Source organism: Dendrobates tinctorius, unplaced genomic scaffold (assembly GCF_039654945.1).
Source record: "Dendrobates tinctorius isolate UK_male_01 unplaced genomic scaffold, ASM3965494v1 ptg000035l, whole genome shotgun sequence".
Taxonomy (NCBI): Eukaryota; Metazoa; Chordata; class Amphibia; order Anura; family Dendrobatidae; genus Dendrobates; species Dendrobates tinctorius.
The window spans coordinates 31,327,826-31,345,515 of record NW_027361703.1 but is presented as its reverse complement, the minus strand read 5'-3'; the positions used below and the strand labels follow the sequence as shown (position 1 = coordinate 31,345,515).

General features: G+C 42.1%; 1 protein-coding gene across 1 annotated transcript in view; it reads left to right on the top strand.

Annotated features, from left to right (window-relative positions):
• TSPAN12 (tetraspanin 12) overlaps positions 1–17,690 on the top strand; it is a 344,082-nt gene that overhangs the window by 225,169 nt on the left and 101,223 nt on the right. The window contains exon 5 of the mRNA XM_073573369.1: positions 860–934. Within this exon, the coding sequence (XP_073429470.1) occupies positions 860–934 (75 nt within the window). The remainder of the gene's footprint in view (positions 1–859; positions 935–17,690) is intronic.

Below are 17,690 nucleotides of genomic sequence, written 5' to 3'. Positions count from 1 at the left end.
CTGGTTTTCCATAAAAGAATAACAATCCATGCGGTTTATTCAGGCATCATAAACCCACAGCAGCAACATAAAGCTCATATAATCAGCATAGCGTTCATGACAGAGCTTCCCTCTGTTAAGCCTGTGGTCACACAGGTTACGCAATGTCCAGTACTCAGGCTCTTCAGCCTCACAGATATCTCACCCCGTCAGGGTTACCTCATGGCTGCTTCAGCTCACTGCAGACGTTCATTCCCTCTCCCTGGGAACTGTCAGACGCTTGCAGCCATTATTCACAGCATTCACGTGCTGTCAGGCAGGAAGCCCATCTCCCAGCGGGACCTTCCACAACGGACCAACCGGGTCCGAGCATTCACTCGTGACCTACCCTGGCCACCTTATATGGTCCATAGCCACACCCACCGGGTCACATGGCTATGACCTCATCACAGGTCCTTCACACTCACATAGTCTTTTACTACCAGCGTTTTCAGACACACCCCTGGGTGGATTTGTAGGTAGCTGGTCCTGCCTATCTCTCCAGCTACCTGACAACTTCCCTAAGACATTTACACAGAACCTCAGCAGTATCACTGCTGATCAACACATACATATATATCAGGATGAAGGCCATCAGGATGGGTGAGCCCTTTCCAAATCTTGCATCAGGGACTATCAGGCTCTAGTTACGCCACTCATGAGCCAATTCATGACCATAATATGACAAAGACAAAAATCTGATTTTATAAAAGTGCAACATGGTGGCTCAGTGGTTAGTGCTGTTGCTTTGCATCTTCAAGTTTTTTGCATTACAGGTTAATGTAATAGATTTTTGAAGTGCTAAATTTGACATTTATACACTATCTTTTTTTTCTTGCAGTATTTTGGGAGCTTGCTAGTCATTTTCTGCATTGAGTTGGCATGTGGAGTATGGACATATGAACAGGAAATCACGGTACGTTAAAAATCTTTATTACATTATTGGATTATGTATGTCCTTTGCAATATTTTAAATACAATTATCTATAGCATCAACAGTAAATAATAACGTTGTAATCCCATAACAACCCCCAATACGTCTTTTAACAACTGCACTTAACGGGCATTATTCCTCATCGACTGTTTGTCCGCGCTGAAAAGTAAGGCAATAGCGGCCCTCCAGCATCTGAAAATCTCTAGAATTTCAGTAACCAGGGGTATCTGAGACCCTGGAGGCCACAATCGGGGCTAGTTTTTACAGCCTCTGATTACATAATTGCTGTTATTGAACGAATAATGGCGATCACGTTAAAAAAACAAAAAATATAAAGTTAAGTCCCGTTTAAGAATAATTTCTCTCTTCTTTGACATGATCTAATATATCAGAGGAGAGACAAATGGTGTTAACAAGTTCCTCATGGTACCTTGGCACCGGAAACGCCATCCCCGGCCCCCCCTCCTCCTGTTCGTGAAGCAAAATGGCACCCACCAAGATCTGCCTGCCGGCGCCCGACAACATCATGAACCAAGTTTATTGGTTCCTGACATTTGATCACTGTGATAGACCCTATCACAGTGATCAAACCCCAAAATGTTTTGTTAATATAGCAGCACTTGGGGCTGTGCCTTTGTCTTCTCTCATTTGTTCTGGGAGAGAGATGCTGTACACCTATGTGCTGTCTTGTTAGATAAAAAAAATCATGTTTCTAGATCTAGTTCAATAAATTCTTTCCCAATCTCTTCACCTCCCTGATCATCCCCCACCCGTGTCATCCCTCCACTAAGATGACATTTTTTAATTTTATAATTTTTTAATTCTTATTACTACTTTTGTGTTAGGCTTACTAGTGTTAGATTAGATTAGTTTTTTTTTTGTTAGGCATTCGTATAAAATAAAATAATGGCCCACAGAATGTTCACCGTAGAGCAAGCTTTCCTCCGGCAGTTCTATGAGTGAAACCAAATCTGCTTCTGAAATGGAACAGTTTTCAGCCAGTTACGATGACTCTTCCTACACAAGAGCCGACAGCTCAATGGTAGAGGAGTCATTTGTCGCTGCTGAGGCATCAGAGGCAGAGCCAAGTTCTGCAGTCCCCCCTCGATTCTGGTATGATATCACTGCATTTTCCCTTCATATTTCTCGGTTTCAAGCAACCCCTGAAATAAAAGTAAATGTCACCAATTTTACCCCTTCTGAATTTTTTAAATTACCCGAGAAGTCTTACAATTGTCCACAAAATAAATATATATGGCCAAAAACCCGTATCCTATCATTCCCGTTCATGGATCCCCACAAATGTCCCTAAAATTAAAAAGAAAATGTTTGGACATTACCCTACAACATGGGTTTAGTACAAAAAAACCTCATTCACCATTCCTACTGGGCAACAAAATCTGTCCACCGTATCTCTATTTTTTCAGCTGTCATGACCTGAACCCGTTATGAAACCCTATTGAGATAACTTAACTTTAGTGACCATGCCCAACCCCTCCAAGAAATGACCCCAGCTATGATCAATGTAAATTGAGACCCCTAATTTACCTCCTAAAGCATTCATTTTTCAATTCCTATAGCCCTGAGCAACATGTTGCAATCCACAAGTCCCTCATGAGTTTCAAGATCCGTCTGTCATTCTGCCAATTTATCCCCGCCAAGATCGCAAAATACAATGTTAAATTATATAAAATGTGCAAGAACACATCAGGGTACATGTGCAACTTTCTAATATACAAACATGCAATGCATTTCTAATATACAAAATATACACACGTGGTTAAAATTGTTGGTTCCCTTTGTTTAATGACAGAAAAACTCACAATGGTCACAGAAATAACTTGAATCTGACAAAACTAATAATAAATCTAAAATCTATGAAAATGAACAAATGAAACTCAGACATTTTCAACCATGCTTATACAGAATTAAAAAAAAAAAAAAAATATACCGTAAAACTCATGAAATAGGCCTGGACAGAAATGATGGTACTCCTGAAAATATTGTGATAAAAGGGACATGTTAAATCAAGGTGTGTCCACTAATTGGCATCACAGGTGTCTACAATCTTGGAATCAGTGAGTGGGCTACAGATACTCGCTGTGCTGTTGGTGACATGGTGTGTATCACACGCAACATGGACCAGAGGAAGTGAAGGAAAGAGATGTCTCAGGAGATTAGAAAGAAAATTATAGACAAACATGTTAAAGGTAAAAGTTATAAGACCATCTCCAAGCAGCTTAATGTTCCTGTGACTACAGTTGCACATATTATTCAGAAATTTAAGTTCCATGGGACTGTAGCCAACCTCCCTGGATGTGGCTGCAGGAGGAATATTGATGACAGATAATACGAGTGGTAAGAAAAGAACCAAAAAAAACTTCTAAACAGATTAAAAGTGAACTTCAAGCTCAAGGAACATCAGTGTCAGATTGCACCATCCATCGTTGTATGGGCCAAAGTGGACTTCATGGGACATGACCAAGAAGGACACCATTTTTGAAAGAAATAAAAAAGCCAGACTGGAATTTGCCAAACTACATGTTGACAAGCCACAAAGCTTCTGGGAGATTGTCTTATGGACAGATGAGACAAAATGGAACTTTTTGGCAAGACACATCAGCTCTATGATAACACAGAAAAATGAAGCATATCAAGAAAAGAGCACTGTCCCTACTGTGAAACATGGAGGAGGCTCTGTTATGTTTTGAGGCTGCTTTGCTGCATCTGGGACAGGGTGTCTTGAATCTGTGGAGGGTACAATGAAATCTCAAGACTATCAAGGGATTCTAGAGAGAAATATGCTGCCCAGTGTCAGAAAGCTTGGTCTCAGTTGCAGGTCATGCATCTTGCAACAGGATAATGACCCAAAACACACAGCTAAAAACACCCAAAAATGGCTAAGGCTAGTTTCACACTAGCATTCGACAGGGCTGCGGATGGCAGTCTACTTCCGTCTTTCTTCCTCCGTTAGGCCTCACCCACTGCTGCACCTCTTCCTTCAGCTCCACCTAGGTCTTCATGTGTCCTGCGTACCCTGTCTTAAATATTGGGTATGCAGGCCATGCGGATGTATGCTGATGCATCTGCATGTGATGTTTTGATGCGCCCGCTGACCGAAACAAAATGTAACATGTTGTGTTCGGAGCAGCGTCAAAACGACACATGCGGAGGCGTCGGCATGCATCCGCTTGGCCTGCGCACTTATTGTTAAAGATAGGGTATGCAGGATGAATGAAGATGTAGGCAGAGCTGAAGGAAGAGGTGCGGCAGTGGGCGGGGCTTAATGAAGGAAGTTGGGTGCCATCCGCAGCGCTATACAACGCAAGTGTGAAGCCAGCCTAAGAGGAAAACATTGGACTTTTCTGAAGTGGCCTTCTATGAGGCCTGACTTAAATCCTATTGAGCATCTTGGGAAAGAGCTGAAACATGCCATCTAGAAAAGGCAACCTTTAAACACGAGACAACTGGAGCAGTTTGCTCTATACCTGTCGAGAGGTGCAGAAGTCTAATTGACAGTTACAGGAATCATTTGATTGCAGTGATTGCCTCAAAAGGTTGGGCAACAAAATATTAAGTTAAGGGTACCATCATTTCTGTCAAGGCCTATTTCATGAGTTTTTTTTTTTGTTTTTTTTTTTTAATTTTGTGGAAGCATGGTTGAAAAGCAATGTCTGACTTTCATTTGTTCAGTTTCAAAGATTTTTAATTTATTACTTTTGGCAGATTCAAGTTATTTCTGTCTTCATTGTGGGTTTTTCTGTCATTAAACGAGGGGTACAAACAATTTTGATGACGTGTGTACACCACTGTGACTATCAGAGACATGGGACAAGCAAAAATAAGTTTGCATACTGGACTATAATAAATTTATGGGACACATTGACTTGTCAGACCAGGTGCTTCAACCATACCTGGTGAAGCAAAAGACCAAGGCCAGGTAGAAAAAGCTAGCAATCTACCTCATCCAGATTTCTACCTACAACCGTTCCATCCTCTATAAAAGTCACAGTGAGCACTAACTTTTCTCTAGTTCCCAGAAAAAGTTGTCAAGTGTCTCCTATTTGACTTGGCAGTACAAGAGGCAGGCTTCGAGTCCGAGAATGCTCTGAGACTTGCAGAAAGCCACTTAATTTGCCCTGTCCCTGCCACTCCCACCCAAAAGTATCCCCCAAAAAAGATGCCTGGTTTGTAGGAAGCGACTCTTAGTATTATTGCCCCATGTGCCCATCACAGCTAGGCCTTTCTATCTCCTCCTGTTTTGAGATCTACATCACAAAACAACCACTGACCTCAGGGAGACCAGTCAAAGAAAACACTGCGGCAGCCGGCAAAGGCGCTCAATCAGTGAAATCCTAGGTGCATTGCTCCCTGGAAAATACGAATATGCAAATAAAGTCCGTGGAGCCTCATTTAAGAGTCTCAAACATGGGACTAGCCAGATCTTCCTCCAGGGAAGGACCCAGCCAAAGAGTGGCTCCTTTCGGAAACCACCATTACCACCATATTAAGTGGCCCTTTAAGTCAATATCCAGCTCTTTACGAGTTTACAGATATGACAAGGGAAATACCAAGGCCAGGTATCCATCCACAGACAGCTGTTTCGGGGTGTTGCCCCTCATCAGTGTGGAGTAGGCCGGCAAAGGCGCTCAATCAGTGAAATCCTAGGTGCATTGCTCCCTGGGAAATACAAATATGCAAATAAAGTCCGTGGAGCCTCATTAAAGATTGAGCGCCTTTTCCGGCTGCCGCAGTGTTTTCTTTGACTGGTCTCCCTGAGGTCAGTGATTGTTTTGTGATGTTGGTCTACTAGGCATTGCTCCCACCTAGCCAGAATCCTACTCCACACTGATGATGGGCAACACCCCGAAACAGCTGTCTGTGGATGGATAACCTGGCCTTGGTATTTCCCTTGTCATATCTGTAAACTCATAAAGAGCTGGATATTGACTTAAAGGGCCACTTAATATGGTGGTAATGGTGGTTTCCGAAAGGAGCCACTCCTTTGGCTGGGTCCTTCCCTGGAGGAAGATCTGGCTAGTCTCGTGTTTGAGACTCTTAAATGAGGCTCCACGGACTTTATTTGCATGTTTTGAGATCTAACACACATCTTACAATTATTAAATTGTCATGAATTACACCAAATTATGTGGTAGGGTCTTTCTTTTTTTCAAATAATTTATATATTCTTGTTTAGTGGTTCTCGCTAGAGTAATTTTTTGTGGAACAAGCAGTGAAGAGAATATTTTCATCTGTAAAACACATTTTACCCCATTTCACAATTTAATTCCAGGACGCGATCATCACATACCAAACTAATATTCAGACAAGTTCTCGTGAACACACACACGTCTGTATACACCAGAATGTGGACCCCACAAATGTTCTTGAAAAGTCTGGTCATCTGACAATTCCAGGACTTGATCACTCACAAACATTTGTCTTGCTTCACAAAACTTTTGTTTTCATTTTTATTACTTACATATTATTTATGTTGGTGATACGGGCATGATCATCTTATTGGAGGATCTCTAATAATGAGGCTGTTCCGTATTTTTACACTATGTGCTTTATTGCATGGTTCGTGCTGAACCTCCTGTACCAGACAATACTTTTAAAATTCTGTAGGTTGTTTTGCGCACATAGCGGGCAGGAGCATGTTATGGTGTACCATGTCGACTGGCACATTCGTCCCTCACATAGGTTTAGCTCCATCAATCCCTGTCATTTAAGCCCTGCCTATGTTCTTTCATCTTTGGAACAAATTCAGGTTTCTATCATAGTTGGCTTCATTTTCCTCCATATTTTGAACATTTTGCCATCCACTATAGAACAATTTTTTATTGCTACAATGTACAGCTGGGTTTTTGGTTTTTTTTTTTGCAAGACCATATTTTATAATCCGCAAATGTATTTTAGGGGCATGCGTTTGTTTGTGAGTATTAATTCTTGGAAGGATTTTCTTGTTTGGTAGCTCAATGTCTCTGTAAGCTTTGATTAGGTCCTGGAATTCCATCAATTTTACTGTGAAGACCAAATGGTGCACCATTTCTAATAGGCACAGCCATGTGTCCAGTACTCAAATTGGTGCCATATTGGACTTATATCTGAACACTGAAAAAACCAATGCAATCAAATTTGAGGTGTGTTCCCGAAAACGTACAAAAAAGATTCAGTGAAAAAAATGCATATTGTAACTTTTCAAACTTGTATTAACTGCATAAAAAATGGTGGTATCGAACCCTACTGACTACCTCCCTAAATAAATACAATAGAAGGTATAATTTACAAAAGATAAGTTTATGGGGATTTTCTGTTTTTGAACTGTATGTGCTCTGCAAATGCGAATATCTATTCCAGTAGAGCCAAATTTGTGTTCCAAAATTCAAATATTGAACTTCTGTTCCAAACACTGCCACTTAACAAAACAGAACTTTTTGACTACATGTGGGGTATTGCTGCACTTAAATGAAAATGGGTAACAAACTGTGGGGACCACTTTTTGGTGTTATCTCTTGAAAAAGTGAAAAATTTGGGGCTAAAGCATCATTGTTAGGGGGAAAAAAATGAAAATTTTCAATATGTTGACCTAATGTTATCAAATTCTTTGTTGTACCTGTGGGTTCACAATACTCACTATACCTCTGGATAAAATCCTTGAGGGGTGAAGTTTCAAAAATGGAGACAGTTTTGGGAGCCCTGCAAATGCTACATGGTGCCCACAATCTATTTCAGCCAATTTGTATTTCAAAATTCAAATGGTATTCCTTCCCTTCTGAGCCCTGCCGTATGTCCAAATAGAAGTTTCTGACCACATCTTGGATATCTGTGAGCTCAGAATAAACTGGGTAACAAATTGTGGGTCTATTTTCTCATACTATCCCTTGTAAAATTGAAAAAAATTGGGTTAAACAATATTTTAGAGGAAAAGTACTTTTTTTTTTTTCAATTTTGCATTAATTTCTGTGTAGACCCTGAATAGTTAAAATATCTCCTGACCACGGTGTTGAAGTATTTGAGAAGTGCAGTTTTTAACCCCTTTACTCCCCAAGGCTGTTTGACCCTTCATGACCAGAAAACATCAGAGAAAAAAATATAGCCTTACAAACATCAGGTCAGATTACCAATGCACTAGCAGGATGCAGCAGAGCCCCATGATAAAAGCATGGGCAGCAAAGGTGCAAAATACTGATGCAAGTGTGACTGGGGTCCTATGCAAGCTCCATCTGGGTGTATGTTTAATACTACACAGCCCACCACCTCCATGATTTGTTAGGTTTATGACTGGCTGTTTGCATCAGTATTTTGCACCTGTGATGCCCCGCCTTTATTATGGGGGTGTCTGCTGCATCCTGCTAGTACATTGGTAATTGCATCTTTATGACAAAGCCAAATTTTACAATTCTAACAAGTGTCACTTTGAGCTAATGACTCTAGAATGCTTTAATGAATTCCACTGATTCCGAGATGTGGGTTTTTTTTGTCATATTGTATTTCATGATAGTAATAAAATTTATTCGATATGACTTGCCTTTATTTGTGAAAAAAATGGAAATTTGGAGAAAATTTAGCAATTTTTGTACTTTAAATTTTTATGCCCTTAAATTAGAGAGTTATGTCACACAAGATAGTTAATATATAACAGTTATCACATGTGTACTTTACATCATCACAATTTTTTTAATATAATTTTTTTGGTTAGGAAGTTATAAGGATTAAAAGTTGACTAGCGATTTTTCATTTTTCCAACAAAATTTATGAAACTTTTTTTTAGGGGCCACTTCACAATTTGAAGTGACTTTGAAAGGTCTATATAACATAAAATACTACAAAGTGACACCATTCTAAAAACTTTACCCCTCAAGGTGCTCAAAACCCCATTCAAGAAGTTGATTAACCCTTCAGGTGCTTCACAGTAATTAGTAAAATGTAGAAGGAAAAAATGAACAGTTAACTTTTTTTTTCACAAAAATTTTACTTTAGCCCCAAATTTCTTTATTTTCACAAGGGTACCAGGAGAAAATAGACCCCATATTTGCTGTACAATTTCTCCTGAGCATGTCGATATCCCATATGTGGGGTAAAAAGTATTGTTTGGGCACACGGCAAGGCTCGGAAGGGAAGGAGCACATTTTGACATTTGAATGCTGAAATGGAAAGCGGCCGCCATGTCCCATGTGAAGATCCCCAGATGTGCCTAAACAGTGGAAACCCCCACAAGTGACCCCTTTTTTGAAACTAGTCCCCAGAAGGAATGCATGTAGATATGTGGTGAGCACCTTGAACTCCCAGGGTGCTTCACAGACATTTATATTCTTGAACAGAGAAAATAAAAAAAATCACATTTTTTTCACAAAAAAAGTTTTTAGTCCCTATTTTTTATTTTCACAAGGATAACAGGAAAAATGGCACCATCCATTTTGTTGTGCAATTTCTTATAAGTATGCAGATACCCTATATTTTGGGGAAAAGTACTGTTTGGGCGCATGGTTGTGCTCGGAAGGGAAGGAGCACCATTTGACTTTTTGAATGCAAAATTTGCTGAAAACATTAGTGAGTGCCTTGTCCCGTTTGGAGAGCCCCTGATGTGGGGATTTTCCACTGTTTAGTCACAAGTGACCCCATTTGGAAACCATACCCCTCAAGGAATTAATCTAAACATGTGGTGAACACCTTCAGCAACCAGGTGCTTCACAGAATTTTGCAACGTTTATCTGTGAGAATTAAAAAATAATATCCCACAAAACTATTGTTTTAGCCCCAAATTTTTTTAATTTACTCAAGGATAGCAGGAGAAAACAGACCGTAAAATGTGTTGTGCGATTTCTCCGGAGTACGCCGATATCCCATAGGTTCAGATTTTGCTGGAATAGTTTGAGGTTGCAGTGTCATATTGGCAGAGCACCTGAGGTGCCATAACAGCAGAACTCCCCCTCCCACCCCACCCCCATATTTGACCTCATTTTCAAACTACAATCCCCAATGAATTCATCTAAGGGTGCAGTGATCATATTGACACGTGCCTCACAGAATTTTATGCTATTGGGTGTTGAAGAAAGAATAATTACACTTTTAAAAACTAAAATGTTGTTTTCGCCCCAAGTTTTTAATTTTTCTAAGGGCTAGTAGGAAAAAATGGACCCATTATAAAAATTTCTCCTGAGTGTGCCAATACCCTACATGTAAACAGGAAATACTTTTCAGGCACAATGCAAAGCTAATAAGGGAGTTCAGATTTTGCTGTTATGGTTTGCGGGTGCCATGACCCACTGTGAAAGCTCCTGAGGTGCCAGAGCAGCAGAATGCCTCATGTGACCCCATTTTACAAACTACAACTCTTGATGAATTAATATAGGGTTGCTGTGATCACATTGATACCACAGGTATGTCACAAAATTTTATACTATTGGGCAGTGAAGAAAAAGTAATTACATTTTTACCACAAAAAAAATTGTTTGGGTAAAAATCGCACCAAAATCTGTCCAACAATTTCTGCTTAATGTAGAAATACCCCATACTAGGCTGTGCACTACTGCTCAGCCATACGGTGAGACTCGGGAGGGACAGAGCGCTATTTGCCTCATAGAGCCCAGATTTTCTTAGAACAGTTTGTGGACTCCATATACAGAGCCCTGAAGTGGTAGAAAAGCAGAATCCCCCCTCAAGTTACCAAATTTTGGAAATTATACCTAATTGGGAAATTATCTAAATATGTAGTGACTATTTTGAGGCCATGGGTGTTTTCCAGAAACAATCAACAGTGGATGTTACTGAGTACTAGGGTTGCCACTGGAGGGGGCAAGAGTGGAGCGTTGCTGCAGGCCACAGGCTGGGATGAGGGGGTGTTTGGTGCTGCGGTGGCTCTGCTGACATTGTGAAAGCCCAGAGCCTCTGCAGTGACATGGTTTCCTATGCGGTGGACTGGACTTCGGAAAAATGGCTACTGGCCAGGGGCGGCATATGCGCAGATGGAGATCTCGGCAGCAGCGGGGCGCCACACCGAACATCTGAAGACCCTCTCATCCCAACCTGCGGCCGGAATGGTATTGCCACATTATAAGACGCACCCCCATTTTCCCCACAAATTTGGGGTATATAAGTGCATCATAATCCGAAAAATACAGTAATATGCCCTTGCAGTGAACAGTATGCTGTAGTGACCAGTAAGTTTTATACCCAGTTTGTGCTTCTGGAGACACACCCCTGTAAATTTGGCAGGCTGTCATTGCTACAGAAGTAACAAACATATGGACACTAAATGTGGTTTAGGCCCACTAGAGCTCAGAAGGGAGGGGGGGGCATTTGGATTTGGGAGTGCAGAATTCACTGGATTTCTGGAGCTTAGTGCTCTTTTTTTTTGGACTGATTTATCAGCAAACATTTACATTTGAACGGGTGATTGTGTGTAGTTTGGGCTATGTATCATCATGAGTTGGAAAAAAATGAATATACAGTGTGTGTGTATATATGTGTTTATATATTAGTGCCTTTCAAAAGTATTCGGCCCCCTGGAACTTTTCAACCTTTCCCACATATCATGCTTCAAACATAAAGATACCAAATGTAAATTTTTGGTGAAGAATCAACTGAAAAATGTGGCGTGCAATAAAATTCGACCCCTTTTCAGTGCAGCAAACTTACTCCAGAAGTTCATTGTGGATCTCTGAATGATCCAGTGTTGTCCTAAATGACTAATGATGATAAATATAATCCACCTGTGTGTAATCAAGTCTCTGTATAAATGCACCTGCTCTGTGATAGTCTCAGGGTTCTGTTTGATGCACAGAGAGCATCTTGAAGACCAAGGAACACAACAGGCAGGTCCGTGATACTGTTGTGGAGAAGTTTAAAGCCAGATTTGGATATAAAATGATTTTCAAAACTTTAAACATCCCAAGAAACACTGTGCAAGCGATCATATTGAAATGGAAGGAGTATCATACCACTGCAAATCTACCAAGACCCGGCCGTCTCTCTAAACTTTCATCTCAAACAAGGAGAAGACTGATCAGACATGCAGCCAAGAGGCCCATGATCACTCTGGATGAACTGCAGAGATCTACAGCAGAGGTGGGACAGTCTGTCCATAGGACAGCAATCAGTCGTACACTGCACAAATCTGGCCTTTATGGAAGAGTGGCAAGAAGAAAGCCATTTCTCAAAGATATCCATAAAAAGTGTCATCTAAAGTTTGCAACAAGCCACCTGGGAGACACACCAAACATATGGAAGAAGGTGCTCTGCTCAGATGAAATCAAAATCAAAGCAACACCGCTCATCACCCTGAACATACCATCCCCACTGTCAAACATGATGGTGGCATCATCATGGTTTGGGCCTGCTTTTCTTCAGCAGGGGCCAGGAAGATGGTTAAAATTGATGGGAGAATGGATGGAGCCAAATACAGGACCATTCTTGAAGAAAACCTGTTGGAGTCTACAAAAGACCTGAGTCTGGGACGGAGATTTGTCTTCCAACAAGACAATGATCCCAAACAAAGCAAAATCTTCAATGGAATGGTTCACAAATAAACATATCCAGGTGTTAGAATGGCCAAGTCAAAGTCCAGACCTGAATCCAATCAAGAATCTATGGAAAGAGCTGAAAACTGCTGTTCACAAACGATCTCCATCAAACCTCACTGAGCTCGAGCTGTTTGTCAATGAAGAATGGGCAAGAATTTCAGTCTCTCGATGTACAAAACTGATAGAGACATACCCCATGCGACTTCCAGCTGTAATCGCAGCAAAAGGTGGCGCAACAAAGTATTAAGTTAAAGGGACGAATAATATTGCATGCCCCACTTTTTCAGTTTTTGAATTTCCACAAAAATTTTAAATAACCAATAATTTTTGTTCAACTTCACAATTGTGTCCCACTTGTTGATTCTTCACCAAAAATTTACATTTGGTATCTTTATGTTTAAAGCATGATATGTGGGAAAAGGTTGAAAAGTTTCAGGGGGCCGAATACTTTCGCAATGCACTGTATATAGCTATGGGCCTTTAATAGGTGCTGGAAAGCATGCAAATGGATGAAATGGAGCACATGTTGCATGTAATGAGAATATAGTTCTATGATGGCACACATGCGGCTTCTGTTAATGACTTAAATGGAACGCGAGTGGAGCTGAATGATGCAGCACCTATTGATGACGTTGGTCCTGCCGCTCCTAAAGGGACTGGGGTATTTGATGAGCACTGTGTGGCATGCACATTGCACTCCAGTGACACACAGTCTGGAAAAGTGAACCCAGGAGTAGACTTCCCCCTTGAGCATATAAACCTCCTGACAGTAAATTATGGTTGCCAAGATATTTGTACACCCCTTTCCTTGCTGTTATGTTCGACTATGCCTGAATGAAGATCTGTGTCTCCTGATGAACCCTAAACCTCTATGGGGGAAACACATTGTGACTGGGACCTTGGTGATTGAAAAGCAGATGTTTTGTTGATGGTGATATCGGTCTCCGTAATACACAAGAGGATAGTGAAAGCACAAGATAAGCAGCAATCTTTCATGTCCACTTTATTTCTATATAAGGTAATAGTTATTGATTTTTCTGAGAGACCGCTGTCTTCGAATGAGGACGCCACATTGTATTTTAGGGTGCCAACCTCCGCATTTAGGTAGGAAAAGATTTTTAGGGGCAAATTAGTTCTCATAGGTGTTGATCTACCTGCTTTCCCCTAACTTAGTGTCATTATAATTCCCCATGTCCTATTGGTTTCTTATTTGGGGAAAAAATGAGTACATTGGGATTCCTTAACCAATTATTTACTGGCAGTATTCCGCTTTTTTGTAAATTTTGTAATTGTCTTTTTATGTACATTGGGTTCTTAACATATTTTCTTAATAGATTAATAAAAAAATTGAAACTCATACCCTCCTACCCTATCATGTGTGAGCAACATACAAGCACTGTTCTGTACATTTAACACACACAGCTCTGCTACATAAATACATACACATTTAAATAATTTGAAATTACCAGGTTTTGACTTTTCTTCCAGGACGCTGACTGATCACATTACCAGCAAGGCCATTCAGCTAATCAGCAGTTGATGTGCAGATCCTTTTAGCATTCTCACCTGTCCTGCTCACCTGTCCTGTCTCACCTGTCTCACCTGTCCTGATCGGATCCATCAGGGTCTGTGCACACGCTGCGGAATGCTCTGCGGATTTGGCCGTGCGGATTTTGTAAAATCCACAGGTAAATCTGCAGGCCAAAAGACCTGCGGTTTTGCCTTGCGGTTTTTCATCTCCATAATGGAGGAGATGGCAAACCACAGTGGAATTCGCAGAAAGAATTGACATGTCAATTCTTTCTGCGGTTTTGAAACCGCAGCAAATCCACGCAGAAAATTCCGCAGCGTCTGCATAGCGTTTTTTTTTTCCATAGGGTATAAAGGTACTGTACACCGCAGCAGAATCCGCAGCGTGTGCACACACCCTTAGTGTGGTGCAGGAGGAGAGAGAACTGCGTCAGTGCATAGTGGTTCTCTAAGTGATCCGGAAGGATGCTGTTATCTTTCTCCTTAATCATAGATGTACACAGTCCAAAAAATACAAAATATGTGATGGATTGGTATACATTAAAGGCAAACAGTCATATTTATGCTGTCCCAACCATGGCAGCATGAATTGCTGCCTTACTACTTGATTGCACCTGTGTATGTCTTACTTTGAAATGCTGAAGCATGCTAAGGAAATAAAACATACACGGGTGCAATTGTACAGTCAGGCTCCAATTCATGGTGCCGTGGTTCGGGCAGCCTGAATCTGACCATTCCCTGTATGCTACCAAGACATACAGTTACAACATGGCGGGCACGCAGGCACAGATGCAGTTCCCGTCAGAACACCGATGAGCCTGGCATTGAGTGACAATCGGGCTCCCACTGTAATGGTCAGGATCACTCCTAAACCACCCATATAACTCCTTAACCTAATTTATACCAAAGCATATCATTGATTAGTTGGAAAGTGGTGTGTTTTGGTAAGGTTTACCAAAAAAAAGAAAATAATTTTTTATCATAAAAAGTAGTTTTATTTTGTAAGGGTTGATACCAAATACACATGCTTGGTATTGCTGCAATCGCCAAACCCTATACAAAAAAGTTAAATGTATTTTGAGCTACACACTGAATGATGTAATAAAAAAACATGAGAAGTAGTGACAGAAATGCTTTTTCTTCTTCACAGCTTACTTAGAAGAAAAATAATACAAGTTAATCAGTAATTTAAATTTGCTCCAAATAGTTTAAAAGCATGACTATTCACAAAAAAGCTCTCATGTGCAACACAAACTTTTGTTTTAAAAAGTTATGGCTCTTAAAATATGCTGAAATAAAAACACTTTTTTTTCCTATATGAGATGTGCTTTCATTGCCCAAAAAAACTTTTCAAATCCAGCACAGAAACCATTGGTGCTCTCGAAGTCTGTGTTTACCGGTGTGCCGGCATGTGACCTCTGCAAAAAGTCATTAGTCTCAGCAGTCACGTGCCATGATGCCAGTATAGATTGGTTGTGTGTGCCTCCTGCTTGTAAACAGTGAGCGGGGGGCCACTAGAGCATATGTGCTGGACCAAGGGGGCTGGAGAATTTTTATAATTTGTTGTTTTTCATCATTTTTTTTATAGGTTGCATTTTTTAAAGGTTACATAACCCCTTTAAGAGGGCAATGCATTAGGCAAAGTATTATCTTTTACCAGAGGTGTATCTAGGTTTTCTGGCACCCAGGGTAAGAATTCAGTTTGGCGCCCCTCCCCCCCAAGCACACATGCGATTTGCATACTAAAGGCCCCGTCTCACATAGCGAGATCATTAATGCATCACCGATTTTGTGACGCAACAGCGATCTCGCCTGCGATCTTGTTACATGTGACACGCAGCAGCGACCTGCCCCCTGCTGGATATCGCTGATCATGCAGGAATGTCCTGGTCCATTTTCTTGTTGTCGGCGTCCCACTAGCCTGCATGCATCGCTGTGTTTGATCGCTGGATCGTTGCTGCGTCGCTGAAGAGATCTGCCTGTTTGGCAGCTTACTAGCGATCATTTAGCGACGCACCAGCGATCCCTACAGGTCGTATCATTGTTGGGATCGCTGGTGCATCGCTAAGTGAAACAGGACCCTTAGTCATGTACCAACGAGCTGTTCTCCCTAATGCTCTCAATGTTCAGTGGAAAACTGAGAGAAGCAGGAAGAGAAGCTCGTTGTCACAGGACCATAAGTATGAAAGTCGCATATGAGTGAAGAGTCCATGTGATGACTGGAACCTGCAGAGCTGAATCCTGACATTGCAGGCTTCTTAATTCTCACAGCGAATGCACTGCACACTTTTAAGGGTTCTCCCTTGCCGGTGGCAAGAGTGCACGGTCATGTCAGCACAAGCATGTGATTTGTATACTTCTGGCCACATTCCGACTAGACGTGCTCAGCCTTGATCAGTTCCTTTTCAGTGAGTGAGGCCACACATGTGTGGGAAGGTGACCGGACGAACGGACTTGTCAGAAGGAAGAAGGGACGGTTTGTGCACTTTAGACAGATGTTAGTAGTGACAGAAGGGAAACAGCTGAAAAAAGTGTAGAATGGGTGCAATACCTTGGTTTGACCACAAGATGGCGGGGGGGGTTTAAGTACAGGACTTGACAGCAGCTTATGGCTCTAGAAACCGTTAGTCATGGGGGGCAGGGTTACAGAGACTCGGGAAGGTGATAAATAGGACAGGAGGGTTCCAGAAAGTTCCAGTCCCGGGAGGAGCTCAGAAGGAGAGGAGTCAGTGAAGGAGTACAGACAGTGCGGCGAGCTCGACTAGGGGACTGAGGAGAAAAGAAGTTAGGGGGGTGGCCCCGACACGAACCGGAGAATAGACGAGGCCCCGGGGGTACCAAATTGACGACGACCTCTGTCCGGTGAAGTGCTGGCTGGCGGTAGATAGGCCTAGGGCGGCCCCAGTGACAGAGCCGTGAGGAACGTCACTACGACAAAAAGGTGAAGGTACCAGGGCCTGAATACGGAGCGCTGTGGAAGTGCTGCGGTGTATTGCTAAGGTCGTCAGGAGGACGGCCAATAAACTTTGACCTGTTGTACCTGAAATCTGCCTCTGTCTCGTGTCTGTATTGTCTGTTTGCGGTAAACAGGGGACCTCCCCCCAAGCTGGGCCACCTTACTACATTTGGCGTAGTCGGCAGGATCGCTGCCGCCAATACTTCAACTTCAGCGGTAGGCCTGCGACAAAGGAAAGCAAAAGGACTTAGGCTGCTTTATTTGTACATTATAAATTTGGGACTTGGTTTCTGTCACCAGAGGAACCGGAGCGGTACAAGAATTGGAAGAATGGCTGTGGCGATTTGGCGCCAAAAAGAGACACAGACATTGCTAATTGGACTGGATGATCCGGGGCTATATCAAATCCGCCCCTGGGGGGAGTGGTGTTCATTTGGAGACAACCACCCCCTCATGTTAGACCCTGGAAGATGGGTGGAGAAGCCGACCACCTCCCCACCCAAGAATGGGAGTGGCCCGGGTGGAGAGACCTGCTGCGGCTGTTTGGCGCCATTCAGCTACTGGACATTGGATGGAATGAGACGCAACTGTCGTGGTATCGGACGCCTGGAGTGGCGGTGGCTCCACGAGATCGAGTCTCGTTGGGAGACCTGCCCAGGGAGCCTCCCCGCGGAACCGTCGATCCTGGAGGCTGGCCCTGCCGGACAGCGGGGTGAAGATCATCGGC